The sequence below is a fragment of the Sphaerodactylus townsendi genome, linkage group LG11 (assembly GCF_021028975.2).
Source record: "Sphaerodactylus townsendi isolate TG3544 linkage group LG11, MPM_Stown_v2.3, whole genome shotgun sequence".
Taxonomy (NCBI): domain Eukaryota; kingdom Metazoa; phylum Chordata; class Lepidosauria; order Squamata; family Sphaerodactylidae; genus Sphaerodactylus; species Sphaerodactylus townsendi.
In genome coordinates, this window is record NC_059435.1 from 40,785,968 (window position 1) to 40,805,330 (window position 19,363).

At 43.9% G+C, this 19,363-nt stretch overlaps 1 protein-coding gene across 6 annotated transcripts in view; it reads right to left on the minus strand.

Annotated features, from left to right (window-relative positions):
- Nucleotides 1–19,363, minus strand: part of SNX10 (sorting nexin 10) — a 52,854-nt gene that overhangs the window by 19,784 nt on the left and 13,707 nt on the right. For 4 of the 6 annotated variants that reach the window (XM_048511254.1, XM_048511249.1, XM_048511251.1 and 1 more), the window contains one exon: nucleotides 7,583–7,631. The exons of 1 other annotated variant lie outside the window; for it this stretch is intronic. In XM_048511254.1, coding sequence (XP_048367211.1) covers nucleotides 7,583–7,606 — 24 coding nt within the window. In that variant the 5' untranslated portion in view covers nucleotides 7,607–7,631. Of the gene's footprint in view, nucleotides 1–7,582; nucleotides 7,632–15,945; nucleotides 16,018–19,363 lie in introns of all 6 variants that reach the window. One more of the 6 variants, XM_048511252.1, reaches the window with a different exon arrangement.

Below are 19,363 nucleotides of genomic sequence, written 5' to 3' on the forward strand. Positions count from 1 at the left end.
TAGGAGATAGTGGGAAAGACCTTTCTCTTTCTAAGGCCCTGGAGACCTACTGTCAGTCAAAGTAACAACAATGTGAGATGGTCCAAGGGTCTGCATTGCAGCAGGCAATGTCATATGTGGATTTAGCACGCAGTTCTTCCAAATCCAAGCCTGACTGTTTACAAGAGCCAGGAAAAAGAGACACCCCTTCTCTTGCAACAATCATTCTGTGCCAATTTGGGGCACAACTTGTACCCTCTCAGGGCATGGTAGAGGAATGAATGCACAGCATATACACAACGCTCTAGACTAGAAAAAGTTGATGGGTGCTTTAATAGTACTGCATTAAGACTGCTACACACTCCTGTTGGTTTGGGCTATGAAATCACAGCTGAAATTTTTTTTAATGTGATAAAAGCTTTTTGAGGGCAGCAGAAAGAGGAAGACCCCATGTGAGACAGATTGACTCCATGAAGGAAGCCACAACCCTCAGTTTGCAAGACACAAATACATTCTAAGCAATTATTGCTATATATTTATTTTCTCAGAACTTGGATTGCTTGGAATTTCCAGCAGGTTGGCCCTTTCCTTGTTTCCTTATTTATTTTCTTCAGTTTATTGCTCCTTTGTCCTTAGACTGCATTCACTACACATGCATTCAGGATTCACCCCACGCCCACTGGTTCTTCTATGCCAAATGCAAGTTACTTGAAGGCCTCTTTGTTTATGCTATTGCCTTACTAGTATTCAAAATTCAGTTTCACCTTTTTCACAAAAGAAAGATTACAGTTGGTTCTGGTGGGTTTTCCGGGCTGTGTGGCCATGGTCTGGTGGATTTTGTTCCTAATGTTTCGCCTGCATCTGTGGCTGGCATCTTCAGAGGTGTATCACAGAGAAAAGTCTGTTTCACACTGTGTCTAAGTGAGAAGATTACAGTTCCTCCACACCCTTACTTTGCCTCAGAAGTAACCGCAACTGGACTGGTAGGAAACTCTCTCTTTGTAGTAGAAGCAAAATAAATAAATAATGCCGCAGCCATTTTAGGGGATCAGTTTTAATAAACAACTGTAGTTCACTAGATGAAGAGAGGTACTCTTTATTTAAAAAAAAAAAACACCCTGGCACACAAGCACAGAATACAGCACTGGGAAAACCAAAAAACAAGTTTCTAGACTATGTCAGAGGGAGCATAATCTTCAAGTGTGTGATTATACCTGATGAAATCTCAGACCCAGAAGGGGAAAACTCTCTTGGCAGAATACCCAGGGGACACAGTGTTCCACATAGCTCCCCCCCTCCCCCCAGCCCTCCCCGGTCAAAGCAGCAGAAACAGAATGAACCATGCCTACTAAACAAAATATTATTTTGAATTTTCAATGTAAGTTATAAAATTAGATTTAGCTGTTCCAGAGTTGATTTCCTTAATGGCCAAGACATTCACAGGGCTGATAAAAGTCAAGGCTTTTGGAGATTTATTCTCCAAATGTTATTATTTGGGGCAGGAAGGAATATGTTTGAGTAAATATACAGAACAGTAATTCCTCCCTGCCAGTCACTTAAAGGACATTCTTTCTGCTGGATCACAACCATGGCACCTTTGAAGTTACAGATCAGCGTCCTGTGGCTTCCCACTATCACTACAGCCATCTTAGCAATACTGGTAAAGTTGTGAAAGAATGGAAGAGCTTAGTGCAGCAACAGCTTTTCTGTGGCCTTTTGTGCAGTTACTGTTTGTGGCCCAGCTATGTGCTTTGCAGTCGGGTCTCCCCGTGGTTTTCCATTCCAAAGAGAAGTCTCCTGCTGCGAAGCATCCCTGGGCAAGGTGAGCCAATCCATATTTTACAGGATTAAAGTTAGTTCAAAAGATTTTTCAATGCTAATGTTTTTTAAAAAGCCTTTGAGATCACTCTTAATGTTATGGTGAAAGTACTGCTCGCCTGCCACTTCCTTGTTTCCACTGCTTGTTGCCTTTTTTCCCCCAGTTACTTCTTTTTGCTTTCTTTTTTGAAATGACTTCTGTGTTGCTTTGCTGGCACTTTGTACTGCATTGATAGACGTTTACACTTGTAAAAAATATTAAAAGAAACCCTTCCTGAAAATCTCAAATGGTAGAACTAGAGCAGGGGAAGGCGGGGAGGACTAAGAAAACCTGAGGAGGGAGTAATGCACGCAACTGTTTTGCTTTCAATGCGCAGGCAGGGGAAAAGTCACAGTTTCCCCACCTTTTGACACTGCTGGAATTCTCTCATCTCAGCACGGTGAGTTTGGGAGTGGGGAAAACATGTACGCAACTGAGAATCTGAGCAGAAGGCAGTGCATCCTTGCTGCGGAGCAGATCACAGCGCACAAATGGCCTACGACTCCAAAAAAAGCTATGCTTTGCAACAGGAACTCATGAAAATGCTAGAGGTGTTCACTGCTTTGTTTGTCAATGCAAGAGAGAGCATCAAGAGAGCAACACACGATGCTCTCTCTTGTCAACACTGTGGCAACATACGACAGTGCTGGTTAATAGTAACTACAATGGATTGCTTTAAAGAAACTGAACAAATGGCACAATGGAAAAGACTGTCCTTGCAGGGATTAACCATTTTAAAAACCTGTAACAGTAAAGAAACTACATACAAAAGACTCATGTTCTACAGGTTTATGAGTCACAGATAGTTCCTGAGCAGTTCAAAGAAATAGTTAACAATTAAGAAAACAAGTTTTGCCTTTGCTTTTCTCCACAAGCCAAAGTATAGCAGACCAATGATACATGAAGATTAAGTATCCTTGGCTTCAAATCTTTCATTAGCTAAGAGCTTTATCAGGTGACCTAGAAAAACATTCTCCTCTAGCCGCTGAGGGTGGGGGAAACAGGGGCTTATTACCCAGGCCTCCTTGTGATTTACTGGCAGAGGCAAAAGATGAATTGGAGTTTTCCCAGTTTACAGTGCAAGCCATACAGCTGCTCTTAAAATAAAGGTCCAATAGCTACTTCAGGTTCAAACTCTCATTCCTTTTTCTTAGCTAGACCCTGGGATAGAACATACATGTTACATGCAACTAAGATTTGTGTCTATTCTCTATTTTTTTTAAAAAAAATAAAGCCATTTGGAACTTAAATCTAAAGAAGTACACATTGGACTATGACAGCCAATGTCACAGCACACATTAACTTAAGAATCAAAACTCTTCTGGTATCTAAAAGATTAATGAAGTTAAACTCCAGCAGAATCTTAGGGACCTTTCGCACACGCAAAATAATGCATTTTCAAACAACTTTCACAACTGTTTGCAAGTGGATTTTGCCATTCTGCACAGCTTCAAAGAGCAGTGAAAGTAGTTTGAAAGTGCATTATTCTGCATGTGCGGAATGAGCCTTAAAGACCAACAAAATTTTCCAGGGTATAAGTTTTTATGAATCAGTTGACTTCATCAACATTGATTAAGCAGGAGTGGTTTCCATTGCCTTCCTCTGAAAAGTCTTCTTTCAAGCACTGACTCAGCTAAGCTTCCAAGATCTGATGAGATCAGGTGATCACAGATCATCTGCAGACACAGCTGGATCAAGGCAGGTCAGCACTGCTGTTATCACTCTTTCTGATAGCAGCATTCAGTTTAGTTGAACACAGTTTCTTGACTCACTTCCTTGGGATACATGTGACATTCTCGGAGTAGCTAATCTAATTTCTCCACAGATGGGGAAAGAGAGTAGTACTAACAGGGTGGACTTCAGCATGCCACATGTTGGTGTGTGGGGTCCAACAAAGAGCAGTGCTCTTACCAATGTTACTTGACATCTACATACACCTTCTTGACAAGTTGGTCTGGAGCTCTGGACTGGGCTGTCATCAGTATGCTGATAATACACAGCTATATTTGTTGGTGAGTGGCTGGCCAGATACGGGAGCCATCATGAAATGGTTGGAACAGAGCCAGCTGAAATTAAATTCCTGCGGCTGGATCTGCAGGGGTTGCATAGGGGGATGGCCAGCTGCCAACTCTTGACAGTTTGCAGTTAACACCCCTAACTGTCAGGAGTCTAATAGTGGATGCCTCCTTGTCTATGAAAGCACAGGTCACAAATGTAGCCCAGCTGGCATTTTACAAGCTTTGCTAGGCTAGGCTTCTGGCACCTTATCTGCCTCAAACCAACTTAGCCACAGTGATCCATGCAACAGTTACCTTCAGGCTAGACTACCATTCACTTTATACAGGGCTGCCCTTGAGACTGCTCCGGAAGCTCCAGTGATTCTTCACTGGGACTCCATGATAGGAACACATACAGGCAGTGCTCTGCCAGCTGCACTGACTTTAAGTGGAGTATTGAATTAGGTTCAAGATTCTGGAATTAATCTTGAAAGCCCTAAACCAGGGGTCCCCAAACTTTTTAAACAGGGGGCCAGTTCACTGTCCCTCAAACTGTTGGAGGGCCGGACTAAAAAAAACTATGAACAAATTCCTATGCACAAATGATTGTAAAATGTTTGATTTCACCTTTCAGCCTTTCTGTCATGGTCTATTTTTAGAACAGTGACCAAAGTATGTCAAGTACAGGGTGGGCTCCAAATATTGTTGGGGAAGCTGTGGAATACCTTCCCCTGTAAAAAAAAAAAAAAAAGCAGAACTTTCCCAATGAAACATTCCATCTAACCCAGGATCAGGTATCTTCCTGGGTTCTTTCCTCCCTAGCAGCCAGCGAGCGATTCGCCAGCCTGGCTGATGCCAATGGGAGTGAGGCGGAACAGAAAGCCTGAGCGCAACACATGGACTAGCTGAGAGGGAAGGGCGGAGCAGGCGTTGCCACATGTAAGGTTTCCAACTCTGGGTCAGAAAATTCATGGAGATTTGAGGGTGCCATCATGTAACTGCAATCAACAGCCGTTGGGGCTGGTTCCTCCTCTCCCTCGAGCCCCCACTGCACATGAATGGAGCCACTGCCGCCATGCCTGGCGGGCCGGATAAATGCCTTCAGGGGGCCACATTTGGCCCCCGGGCCGTAGTTTGGGGATCCCTGCCCTAAACCATCTGGAAACTTGGTATCTGCAGAACCACCTCTCCCAAAGAGTATTGTGCTCAGGCAGTAAAAACTTATTGGTGGCCCCTGAACTGAAAGCTGTCCAGTTAACCTCAATTAGGAACAGAACTTTTTTTAGTTCTGGCCCAGGCCCAGTGGAACGCTCTGTCAAGTGAGCCCCTGTGGGACTTAGTATCATTTCATGGGCCTGTAAGTTGGAGTTCCTCCTCCAGGCCTATTTATGGTGTCCAACAGCAATGGTGTCCAACTAGCAGGCTTCCCTTTTATCTTCCTATTTCCTTTCAGTGTATAGTATGAACGTTTCCTGATTTTACAGGGTATTACCATTTAAATCTTTAATGGTGTTGATTCCCTTGCAGGTGATGCTATGGCATTGCAATATGGATGAGAATACTTTACTTATTAACATTGTTTTATCTAATTGATTGTTGGAAGCCACCTGAAGTCCATATGTGGCAGCCTAGAAGATGAATGAATGAATGAATGAATGAATGAATGAATGAATGAATGAATGAATGAATGAATGAATGAATGAATGAATGAATGAATGAATGAATGGCTCTGCTGCAGTAGTTGAGTGAGAAGGTCTATCCAGTGAAAGCCACTGAGACTTGGTGCTGCCGACCGTACAAGGCTGTTATGCCAGAGAACAAAGCTGCTAGGGAATAAATCTCCCTGAATTCTGCTCCCCCCCCCCGCCCTATTACATAATGATATATAATATGATTTTCTGCATTGTTTGACATAGCATGGTTAATACTTCTTTTTGCTCTGTCTAATCTGTAATGAGTCTCAGTGAGAAAAACAAGTTATAAATTAATAAAAACACAATGGGATTTTCGAAGGCTTTCACGGCCGGATTCAACTGGTTGTGGTGGGTTTTCCGGGCTGTGTGGCCATGGTCTTGTTCTTAACATTTCACATGCATTTATGGCGGCATCCACAGAGGTGTATCAGAGGGAAGTCTGTTACACACAGTGTCCAGACAAGGTCCACCAGACCAGACCACACAGCCGGGAAAACCCATCACAACCAACAATGGGATTTATTCTTAAGGAATTAGGCTTAGGATATGTTTAGACTACCCTGAGAGGCTGGTTAGGTTGAAGAGAAGCTTGGAGAGAAGGGAGGCAAGTTAAGACGGCACCTGGGAGAAGCCAACCCCTCCCCGTCCATGCTGTTTGGGGGGTGTGGGGGTGTGTGCAATTTCAGTGCTTGCCCAAGGCACCATTTTCTGTAGACACTTTATGTGTCTTTTTCTTTTCAGTTTCTAGCAGGAAACATACACAATCAATAATGTGACCCTGGGCAGCTGTATTACTCTTGGTGGCTCACAAGCTATGTGTGCTGTATATAGAAGCTTTTGTGATAAGCACATTCTGTCTATGCAGATATTATTGACCATAGAATATAAAATATCTTACCTATCTCTAAAACAACATTCAAAATGTTAAGAGTGTTGGAAATTTGCATGCAGTGCATCTTTGTGGCTTCTAACCTTTTTCTATCTTCTTCTGCTCAGGACGTATGGAGAACAGCTATAATTTCCCCCCAGTTTTATTTTAAAAGTCTTCCTACGGGAAGATCTAAATTAGTCTCTTGAACTAAAAGCTGTGCCTAAGGATGTTTACATTTCTCTCTGGTGTGACAAAAGCAGTCATCAAGTCAGACACCTAATTTGCCTTCCTGGATGACCTGCCTCCCCACAAATGACTGCCTTTGATGGCAAACTCACCCCCACCTTTGTTTTCAAAGCCAACATCATCAGCCATGAGAAGATATACATATTGAATTCTTTATATCTCCTGCTGTACTTGACAATCTCTGGAACTGGGGCCTAAGTTCAGGCGCACAAAGGGGCTGCTCTCTGACAGTGTATCCTAACCCGAGTTTCTTAGGTGGATTCTGCATGGGCCAAAAACAGCAGTGTGAAAACAGTGTGAAAACGGTATAAAACCTTTTACACCATTTTAAACCATTTTACACCATTTTCACACCACTGTTTTTGGCCCATGCGGAATCCACCTTACATTCTGCAAAGTTAATTGAAATCAATGGGCTTGGAAAGGTGGAACTCTCCTTGATATCACAGTGTAAATGCCTCAGGTGCTGTTTAACGAAAAGAGGAACAGACTGCTACATCAAATATTATGTTTCAAAAAGCACTCACTTGAAGGCGGCTTAATATTTCAAGAAGTCAAAGAAACCAAGGAACGTCAAGTGACAGTGGAATTCCCTTCTTCAGTGAGCCTCTTGCAGTGTCTGCTCGTCACCTCACCACACCCACAACCCTCACACAGCATTACCTTATACAAGTCAGGAGAACTATTTTTTGTCATCTCTGCATTGCAGCAATTACTCAATCTTCTTTCAGGGTTAAAATGCCACTGAATATGCATGCATACAGGATTTTAGCTGCAGTTTCTTCATAGCAGGTTACTGCAAATTCATTAGCAAGATGACAGCAAGCAAGAACTGTTTTCTGGTAGGTTGCTAGCTCAGAAGTGTTTTCACAGAACCCATCTACCTTTACGGATGCCTCCTAAAATATTAACATTAACTTTCCAATTAAAAAATTACCTGTTTTTCATGTTTGGGTGTCATCTTCAAAACTGCATGTGAGATCAATCTAAAAGATAAAAACAGTAATGCCATATAAATATAACCAAGAGAATACAAATCTTTTGAAACATGGGAATAAAAGAACTGTTTTGCACCCTGTCCAAAGTTAAAGTTCAGGACACAACTGAAGATCCAGAAAAAAAGAACATCACGAGTCTTTAGGCTTGCAGAAATTTCCAGCTGAAAACCACACTTATGAACTGTTCATAATGCTTAGATCTCTCCCTAACCATTTGTATCCACCAGAGTAGACAAGAAAACATATGCAAGGTTGTTTATTGATACATTTCTCCATCCAAAATAAAATTCCTTTATGGATATAGTGCTGAAACAAAACCCTACATATTTCCACAATGTGACTCTAAAGGACAATTTTGGAAAGAGATAAGGGCGTCTTGTCTCCCACAAACCCAATTTTCTGTTACATCCAACACACTGTAATAAATTCCACTGCTGCTTTTGGAGGATAAGTAGATAACTGTTTTGCTGAAGAAAATATTTTGCTAAACAAATATGCATTAACATTTATTTAAATGATTTTTAGTTACTTTTCTGGAAATCTACTTGAGGTGGCTCTCAACCAAATTAAAAGCAGTAAAATACCTTTTTTTAAAAACTAAAGACAGTCAACTTTTTTAAAAAAGAAAAAGCAATTTGATCATAAGCAGCAAATGAATATACAATAAAATATGCGTAGAGCATGAACAGATTATCGGGAACATGAGATTCCATGTAAACAAGGTCAGTTAAAGAAAAAGTTAGCTATGAAGACAACGGAGGTAAAAATCAAGTTGAATGAAACACATCAGGGGGAAAAATCAACAAGAGAACTGAGCAAATAAACCTGTCTACCTGGCACTTGAACCAACAAGATAACCAGTCAAACCTCTGACACAAAATGAGGTGCTGCCACCAGCACTGAAAATGCTCTGTCTCAGTTGTACCCTATCATCTTCATAAATTAAAGCACACAAAGAAGGGCTTGAGATGAAATTGCTAGTTGGAAAAGAAGACAATTAAGGAGGAGGTTCAAGTAATATCCATAACTGTTTATTTACGGTCAACGACCAGCATATAAAACCCCGTCTTACCATAGCATACCAGTGACAATGAAATAAAATACACTGATTAGTACATAAATTAAACATTAAAAGTTAGACACCATTAAAAAAGGTACCTGAACCCTACTTAAAACTCTGACTTTCAGCATGTTAATCTAAACATTAAAACTGTATCATATTTAAGAGCATCCCATCCCTTACTGTTCGACCGCCAGGTGTCTCTTTTTATGTTTACCAATTAATGAACTAAAGCGAGCCATTGCGCATGTGATTTTGTGATCCCTACCCATTAGCATGTAGTCCAGTGTATCTTTGTCATTTAAGCCAGTCAGGCCTGCCAGGACTGGACTGAGGATTTCCCTACGAAATTTTTCATAAATAGGACATCTAAAAAACATTTGTTCTAGAATCTAGCTCACCAAGGAGACAGGGGCAAAACCTCTTCTCATATGGAATTTTCTTATATTTATCCTCTAACAATGAGGAGGGAAGAGAATTGTATCAGGCCAAAGTGAACAATCTTCTCATATTACTGTTGTCAAGGGAGAACAGCTATAATTACTTGCCATCTTAGATGTTCCGGTGCTAGAAATTTAGGTGACTTCATAAGGTCCATTTGTCTCCCTACGTCAAGAATTCTCTGTTTGACCAGCGCACTAGCCCTTTCAGCTGCCATAGCTGTAAGAGATTGAATGAAAAATCCCATCTGTTGTAGGATACTTTGAACTGTCCTAGGCCTGCTAGACTGAAAATTGTCCTGAAGAACTAAAGGGAGAAGACCTTGTGGGTCATGATGGCAGCCTAGCCATTTTTTAATTGATAGTAGACAACTTATAGCTTCTACCTTTAACATTCCAGTTTCAAGCCTAATCCATGAATTGGGAACATTATTTGGGACCTGTATAAGAGATCTAAGGAACTTTGATTGTACTCTTTCTAGTGGAACAAATGATGCAGAGGGAGATCCTAGAAAAGAACCATAAACTAGTTGCGGGATTGTTTTTGATTTAAACAATTTCAGCGCTACCGGGACATAGAGCCTCCTCCAATGTTATAAAACTTTAGGATACTATTTGCAGACCTCTTGCCAACATTTGCCATTGAAGTACGGTGAGAAAATTTGGTACCTGACGCCTGAAGTACCACCCCTAAATATTTGAAACTACAAACCTACCGTATATACTCGCGTATAAGTCGACCCGCATATAAGTCGAGGCACCTAATTTTACCACAAAAAACTGGGAAAACTTATTGACTCGCGTATAAGTCGAGGGTGGGAAATGCAGCAGCTGCTGGTAAATTTCAAAAATAAAAATAGATGCCAATAAAATAACATCAATTGAGGCATCAGTAGGTTAAATGTTTTTGAATATTTATTTCAAAGAAAAACAGTAAACTGGCTCTGTAAGTGGAAAAGAGGGTCAACAAGAACAATATGGTATCAACAATAACTTTAAAAGTACAAAAACCTTAGCTCAACCAGCAACCAAGCTAAAACACAAGAGTTAAAATCCTCCCAAACTGGATTCCTCATCATCATCTGTATGTCCAAATGTAACCCAACTTAGATTTTAAGAGGGATATTATCCGAAATGGAAAATCTACTATTAGCTTCCATTGTAAACAATGGGGGATGGGGCATCCCCTTTGGGGGTCAATAACTTTGGATCCCCTGACCCAAACTTCACCAAACCTGGCTGGTATCATAAAGAGACTCTCCTGATGAGACCTGCCAGGTTTGGTGAAGTTTGGTTTAGAGGGTCCAAAGCTATGGACCCTCAAAAGGGTAGCCCCATCTACTAATAGTTCCCATTGAAAACAATGGGGAATGGGGGTACCTCATTTGGGGGTCCATAACTTTGGACCCCCTGAACCAAACTTTACCAAACTTAGCTGGTATCATCAGGAGTGTCTTCTGAGGGTACCCTGAAATTTTGGTGCCGCTACCATAAAAACTGCGCCCCCTGCTGGCCGGCAAAGTAAAAACACACAAAAAATTTTAATGACCCGCATATAAGTCGAGGGGAGCTTTTTCAGCATTAAAAATGTGCTGAAAAATTCGACTTATACATGAGTATATACGGTATTCGATCTTATTTCCTGATAGTTGCCAGTTTCTGGGTCTAAGACGATTTCCAAATGCAAGAATCTTGGGGTTTTGGAAATTTTTTTGTTAGGTGCTCTTGCTGGCAATAGTATGTAAATTTGCTTAGAGCTCTTTTTAAACCAATGGGTGTCCTCGAGATAATTATAGCATCATCGGCGTACAGGAGTATGGAGTTGTGCTGGTTTGCCAGTTTGGGGGGATGGAACATTGGACCATTCAGATGGAAAACTAAGTTGTTTAGATAAAAAAATAAATAGCTTCAGAGCAAGTAGGCAACCCTGTCTCACACCCTTGTACATTTTTATAGGGTCAGTTAGAAGGCCATTTCAATTATACCTAACTTTTAAAAAAGTGTTGTTGTGATGAGTTGGATGAGAGCTAACAATCTCCTATCTATAGTAGTGGCTTGCAATTTATACCAGAGTCTTGCTCTACAAACCGAGTCATAAGCCACTTTCAGATCTATAAATGCAGCATATAATGAGGTATCTTTGCTGGATGCATATTTCTCTATGAGATGTTGAATTACTAGACAGTGGTCTAGCATAGATTGCCCTGCTCGAAAACCTGCCTGCTCCGGGACTAGGATTGCTTCTTTGTCCAACCATTCTGAAAGTTTTTCTAACAGTTGTTTAGTGTATAGCTTGCTGGTAATGTTAAGTGAACTCATAAATTACCTGGAAGTAGGGGTGGATAGCATGGTGGCCAAGTTTGCAGATGATACCAAATTATGTAGGGTGGTGAGAACCACAAAGGATTGCAAAGAGCTCCAAGTGGACCTTGATAAATTAGGTGAGGTGGGCTAAGAAATGGCAAATGCAGTTCAATGTAGCAAAATGCAAAGTGATGCACATAGGGGCAAAAAATCCAAACTTCTCATACACACTACAAGGGTCAGTGCTATCAGTCACAGACCAGGAAAGGGATTTAGGCGTCTTAGTTTGGAATGTCAACTCAATGCATGGCAGCTATGAAAAAGGCAAACTCTATGCTGGGGATAATTAGGAAAGGATTGTCATGCCCTTATATAAAGCCGTGGTGCGACCACACTTGGAGTACTGTGTTCAGTTCTGGTCGCCACATCTCAAAAAGGATATCGAAGAGATAGAAAAAGTGCAGAGAAGGGCAACAAGGATGATTGAAGGATTGGAGCACCTTTCTTACGAGGAGAGGCTGCAGCGTTTGGGACTCTTTAGTTTGGAGAGGAGACGTCTGAGGGGGGATATGATTGAAGTCTATAAAATTATGCATGGAGTAGAAAATGTTGACAGAGAATTTTTTCTCTCTTTCTCACAATACTAGAACCAGGGGGCATTCATTGAAAATACTGGGGGGAAGAATTAGGACTAATAAAAGGAAACACTTCTTCACGCAACGTGTGATTGGTGTTTGAAATATGCTGCCACAGGACGTGGTGATGGCCACTAACCTGGATAGCTTTAAAAAGGGCTTGGACAGATTTATGGAGGAGAAGTCGATCTATGGCTACCAATCTTGATCCTCCTTGATCTCAGATTGCAAATGCCTTAGAAGACCAGGTGCTCAGGAGCAGCAGCAGCAGAAGGCCATTGCTTTCACATCCTGCATGTGAGCTCCCAAAGGCACCTGGTGGGCCACTGCGAGTAGCAGAGTGCTGGACTAGATGGACTCTGGTCTGATCCAGCAGGCTAGTTCTTAAGTTCTTATGTCTATAATTTGAAGATTCCATCTTGTTTCCTTTCTTGCAGAAGGGAATATAATGGCCATGCCCCAATCTTCTGGTAGTTGGCAGGATTCGTTTAAATAGGTAAAGAAGGATGCTAGACAGGAAGCCCACCAGTCAATGTTAGCTTTCAAGAGTTCCGGAGAGATGCCGTCAAACCCCAGTGCTTTACCACTTTTTAGCTGTTTTACGTATGATTTCACTTCACCTGGGGTAACAGGGGCCCCTTCTGCACACGCAAAGTAATGCGGTTTCAAACCACTTTCACAACTGTTTGCAAGTAGATTTTGCTATTCCGCACAGCTTCAAAGAGCACTGATAGCAGTTTGAAAGTGCATTATTCTGCATGTGCGGAATGAGCCAGGAGGCGATTTTGGCAAGTTTCTGATTTTGGGAGAAGGTCGTGAATGATCTGACCAGTCATATGAGGACTGGAAAACCATCTGTTTGCCGGGATTCCTGAAGGGAGGGCCGTTGTCAGATTATTTTCATGGCCAGAGACTATCTTCCAGAATAAGGATTGCCCCTATTAGCCTGTCCCAAAGGGATTTAGTATATTTTTCTTACTGTGTACAATGCGTGTTTTATAGACCTTTTTAACAGCTAGCAAGGTGGAATATGCTTCTTGTTTGGCATTGTCATCAGCCTTTAAGGCTTACCTATAGGCATCATTTAGGGTATTTTTAGCAGAAATACAAGCATGGTCAAACCAAGGCTTGGAGAGTGGCTTTTCAGGGGTTCTTAAGTTTTCTTAACAAAAATACAGAGTTTCAGATCTTGAATCAGGTTTTCATACATATTTATAGGGTCGTTTTGTGGATGTATAGTCTCCAGAGCTCTTTGCAAGGTATTCAGCTTTTCTTGAGTCAGGATCTTCTTCACCTTTGCATCTAGTCCAGGGGTAGGGAACCTTTAACACTCAAAGAGCCATTTGGACCCATTTTCCACGGAAAAGAAAACTCATGGAGCTGCAAATACTTTTTGGCATTTAAAATGAAGAAAACACTGAGTATTTTGGTTTTTTACCTTTACGCACGATTTGTATAAAGGGCAACTCTCCTCTTTCCTCAACTTCTGCCTTCTCGTCAGGGTCCGCTTCAAACCCTCTGATTGTGACCTTTTCCCATTCTGTTTCCTCCTTTCCCCCTTGTTCTGTCACTAATATTTCTAAGCAGCTTTCAGTTATCTTTTCAGCTTCCCCCCTCCCCATCTCTACTACATTCAACCCCCTTTCCTGCTGTTCCTCCCCTCTCTGGGGCTTTTCCACAGATCTATCCCTCTCTCTCTTCTCTCTCTCCTCCTCCTCTCTCCTAGTCACATCAGCTCTCCTTTCCACCCTCCACTTTCCCCAGCTCGGAGCCTCGTTCGGCCGCCCCACTCCCCTTAAATCCTGCCCCAGTGCCTTCTAGGGCGTTTCTCCCCTCATCCTGCAACGAGGCCGGGCCGGGGAGAGGTGTTGCCGCCATGACTCGCTGGGCGGCCTGCCCCCGCAGCGCTCGGCCCATTGTCCCTCAGGCCGGGGCCGGGCACATTGCTGCCGCCGCTGGGGCTCGGGGCTGCGTGGCTTGACCGAGGCCTGCCGCTGCTGGGGCGCGCAGCTGCGCCAGCGCCTGGCGCCCGCCCCGTCAAGTCTGGGGAGGAGCCTCCACCCACGCTCCCGCATGAATGGGGAGCGTTTCTCAGGATTCTACCCTGAGGGGAGGGGAGAAAAAAGCAGTGCCCGGCTCAGGCCGGGATGCTGGCTGCACGCTCCCCATTCATGCGGGAGCGTGGGTGTCCAGGGGTGCCTGGAGGCTCCTCCCCAGACTTGATGGGGCGGGCGCCGGGTGCCGGCGCAGCTGCCCGCCCCAGCAGCGGCAGGTCTCGGTCTGGCCACGCAGCCCGAGCCCCAGCGGCGGCAGCAAGGTGCCCAGCCCTGGCCTGAGAGACAATGAGCTGAGCGCTGCGGGGGTAGGCCGCCCAGCGAGTCACAGCGGCAACACCTCTCCCCGGCCCAGCTTCGTTGCAGGACGAGGGAGAAACGCCCCAGAAGGCACTGGGGCAGGATTTAAGGGGGGTGGAGCGGCCGAACGAGGCTCCGAGGAGAAGGAAGAAGCTGGGGAAAGTGGAGGGTGGAAAGGAGAGCTGATGTGACTAGGAGAGAGGAGGAGGAGGAGAGAGAGAGAAGAGAGAGAGGGATAGATCTGTGGAAAAGCCCCAGAGAGGGGAGGAAGGGGCCATGCCAGGAGCCGCACGACAAGCGGGAAAGAGCCGTTTGAGGCTCGCGAGCTGCGGGTTCCCGACCCTTGATCTAGTCTGTCTGACCATTTAACCCTAACACCAGATTGCGCTGTGGCACTCAGTTCTACTGGGTAGGTATGGTAGTCTTGTTGTAATTTTACTCCTGTTGATAGTTGCAGAAGGAGGGGGAAATGGTCCCCCTCCAAATAGCTGAAATTTTATAATCTGGGTGAGCAATGGTTCATCAACCAACATATAATCAATAGTACTTGCCTTAGCCCCAGCCATGTACATAAATTCCCCAAGGTGGTCACCGTCAAGTGATCCATTTAATACAAAAAGATTTAGTCTATAGGCAAGAAGCCTCAGACAGGCATTCGCAGGTCTGTCACCAGTGTCTTTACTGCACCTTGATTTACTTGACCAGCACGTAGAGTCACTTTCTAGAAAACCCAGTTGTGTCCTAAATTTAGACATTAGCATAGTATCATTAGGGCCCATCCTGGCATACAGGTCCCCAACCAATAATATCCTTGAACTGGGGAATTCTGAAGTGATAGACAGGATATATGATTCCAGGTCATTCCAACTTTCTTCTCCTGGATGGTGTAGGCCATCTTGTTTTCTTGTTCTCTACTGTCAATCAAGGAGGCAGGAAATCTACTTTGGTCACTTCCTGTAGGCGGGTCGTAGCTGTCTTGCCCCAGTATCTTCCTGCCTCGTCAGGGAGTGCAGCAAATTCAGCAGGCTCTTTGCTTATTGATAGGCTTCGTGTCCTTTGGTTCCCAAAAACTCCTTTCTGGGCAGGGTCCTTGATGGCGCGCCACCTACTTTGGTTTAAGCCATGGCAGGCGGAACCCATTCTAAGACATTGGTCCAGTTTTGATTCTGGGGGTGGGGGGTTGGAGTTTGATAGGATCCTGGTTGAAAACAAAGATAACAAGAGAGCCATGCCCGGATCTGTCAGGTCAGACAAACCCAGGTTTACACCCAAGTCAACCATTAGGGCCTCTCCCTCATCCTCCCCCCCCCCCCAACCAGGAGGGAAGGACAGCAGGCTGGCAGACGCAAAGTGGACGGAAACCCATGCCGCCCAGTGGGTCCCGAACATAGTTTCTTCCAGTTACTCCTTAGAGTTCCGTTTGTTGCCACAAGACAGGTTCCTCCCTTCACTGAGCAGCTTCACCCCAGAAAAACAGGACAGGCTTAAGTGGGCAATACCTCTTCTCACCTTAATCAGGGCCATCGAGTCCATGCTGTTGGACCAAGTGGGAAGGGGGTATACTCCCACTTCTTCACAGCCCTTAAGAAAAAAGGGGAAGTCCTCAGTGAAATCACAATTCTGGTACACTAAACATTTTAACCGGAGTTTGACAAGTTATTTATCTCAAATATTTATATGCCACACTCTTAAAAATACATTCAGACTTTGTCTGGAATCTTTCACAAAGGGGGGCAAGAGAAAATGGGTTACCTTTGGCAGCCATTCATTTATAGAATAAAGAACTGATTTTAGAAGTAATAATAATTAATTCTCAATTCTAAAAGGAATGTTAGTTTTCCTTGAGTCAGTTAGTTAACTAACTAGCATTACAGCATGAGGCAAGTTTCAGTCTAACTCCACCGGGCGTTGTAGGGTGGCTCTATAAAGGCTGGGCTTGAGACCAACTTGTGAGTAATCTAGGATGACATCTAGTGACAGAGTCTCTGGTGTGATTAGCTTCACCATGCACCAGCGAACAAATGCTTTCCAGGAAGATCTGTGAATCCTGGTGGTGGACAGACAACATGAGGCTAGCAACGTCTCAGTCACATTGTTTGAAGAACTCTTCTTTCTCCTTGTTCTGTTCCTTGTTCTGTTCAAGAACCATGCGGTCAAACTGAACCAGATGCCACAGATGTCACAGGTGACCCTGGGATAACCAATCTGGAACTGTCGAAAGGATTAAGAGTGGTGTTTCTGATAATCCTCAAACCACTAAAACCATGGGGAAGGCCAGTAGGGCGCCATCAAGATTACCCTTGCTCTCTGTCGTCATCGTATCCCAGTGGTGACAAGTCGTCATCATATCCCAATGGTGACATTGTATCCCATCTTACCTTAGTGGGATATGAACAACAAGCCTAAATCCACTATCCTTATTAACAAAAATAAATATTTTTAAGTTCAAACCACCCAACAACAAGGAGGTGGTTCTGCCTAACTTTTGCTCCAACCCTACCCATCCCAGGGAACATTTAAGGCACCACCTGGATGTGTGTTGGTCCCTGAGGGCCTCTCTCGTATGAAAGGAAAATATCAGAGAATGTGAGTCCCTGTGTATTAATGTGGTTCCCCCTAGGGTAGGTGAGGTCATGTCCTCTGTGGCCGTTAATTCCAGCATTAGGGCATGTGTCATTGAGGCACACAAGATCAGCTGTCTACTGTTACCCAGTGGCATTACGGCCACTAACGCAGTGGAGTGAGGCCGGAGTGCGGCCACTAACGCAGCCTTGGTCAAGCACGTGTCCCTAGAACAAATATGTAGGGTGGCCACTGCGGCCTCCCCCTCTTCTTTTGTGAGGCACTATAGGTTGACCTCTCTGGATGCTGTTCAGGCCTCCTTTGGAAGGAAAATCCTGGAGTACATTATCGGAGATTAACAGAACCCACCCTACAGGTCACTGCTTGGGGAGTACCCAAACAAGATGGCCTACACCATCCAGGAGAATGACCCATTGGATACTCACCATGAAGGGGTCTTCTCCTGGGTGGTTGTAGGCCATCTTGGCCCTCCCTGTTCTCGTTCTTCTCCGGTAATGTGTTTCATACATAAAATTGCAAGGTTAACATTCCAAGATAGAGTTTCAGAGCCTGTGAGAATTCCTTTGAGCTTTGGTCCCTTCCAGAGTTGTTAGGTTAGGTTTATTTTTTCAGCATGTTATTGTGTGTTTGGTTGTGGTTCCATTGTTCTTGTCTCATTTTGGTGAGTCTGATCCTCAGCTAGTCAGATACTGGGGCAAGACAGCTACGACCCGCCTACAGGAAGTGACCAAAGTAGATTTCCTGCCTCCTTGATTGACGGTAGAGAACAACCCAAACAAGAAAACAAGATGGCCTACAACCACCCAGGAGAAGACCCCTTCACGGTGAGTATCCAATGGGTCGTTCTATAGCCATCTTAGTACTCAGAAGTGGGATATAGGCATTTATTACTATTATGCTTCCTTTATTCCAGGTGGCATGGATTGCCATCGCTAGTTGGAGTAAGGGTGAGTTCTTTATAATGAACCTTTAGTGCACTGGAAATTGAAATACCCCCCCCCCCCCCCCCCCCCTTAGCTCTCCCTGGGCCTTTCCCTCGTACAGCCTTTACTGAAAGGGCAAAATAATCGTCTAATTCCAGCTGTTCCGCCATCCATGTCTCCTGGAGTGCAATGATGTCAAAGTTCTGGTAAAAGAAGGGACGGTCCAGTGAATATGCCAAACATCTATAGCAGCCTACTACGTTCCATGATAGAATGGAGAGTGAATTAGAGCATGGGTCTCTTAGTCAGTCTGATGTGATTTGATTCCATTGTCCCAGACAGTCAGTATAAATAAAACCATTATTTCCCTGTCTTCTGTGTTGTCTGGGCTCCATTCTGTCTGATGAGGGGCCACTGTAATTTGGCTCCTTCATGGGAACTGTGACAGTATTTTGGCCTAACTCAGCCAGCTCCTGCGCCCATGTTTTCCCAACCTTTTCACTATGTAATTCATAAGATAGGCTCTGGTAGAATGCGAATCCAGCTCTATCTCGCAAACTAACTAATCACTCAGCACTTGGCATGAGATCTGAGGAGCCCCTTCCATGCCATTGGGCCCTTTGGATGGCAGTGGTCTGGGTTGGTTGAATCTTCTTTGCTTGAAGGATCTCTTGGGGCCTATGTAGGCTGCAGGATCTCAGTTTGAGAACTTTTACTCCAAATTAAATCACACTTCACTATTTCTAGTCTCTTTACGATTTCCAGTTGCTCTTGTTCAGGAAGAGCTACGAAGGAGTTCTTAAGATTGTTTTCCAAGGTCTGGTTTTGTATTTCTGCATCATGCTCCATTAAACTTCCCATACTCAAGTGCTCCTGTTTGGCATCACCTTTATCAACATTCTTGGCGGAGTCAACAGTGTAAGGTTTGGCACTTGGCAGCTGGCTTCTTTGATGGAGGCGTTAAACTCTCGAAACTAGGGGAAGTACAGCCTCATTTTTAAACACATGAGTTGGGAAGATGCCTTTTGTTACTAATTGGGCTCTTGAGCACAGGAGCATAAGGGGAATGCAGTCTGAATGAAAACCTAAGATGACTCTTGTTGGCCAGTTTCCAAAATTCATTACTTCCACTGTTTGAAGATCTAGTTGTTTTGCTTCTCTCCTTAATAAAATTGGTAGTTGCCTTTTAGCAAGCTGCATGGTATGCCAAGGTGGCATTGTTCCTTTATAATTGCGTATTGTCAGACAGACTTTATTAGGAACAAGCATCAAATGAGAGGAGTTTCCTATTTTGTGGCATAAGAAGGTAGGCTCCTTTAAGGGTGCTTTACCAGGGGCTACTTCGTAGGCTGGCAGCCTTTTCTCTTCCTGCTCCTTGATGATGGAATCCATTCTGCAGTTGAGTATCCTTAATCCTTGTA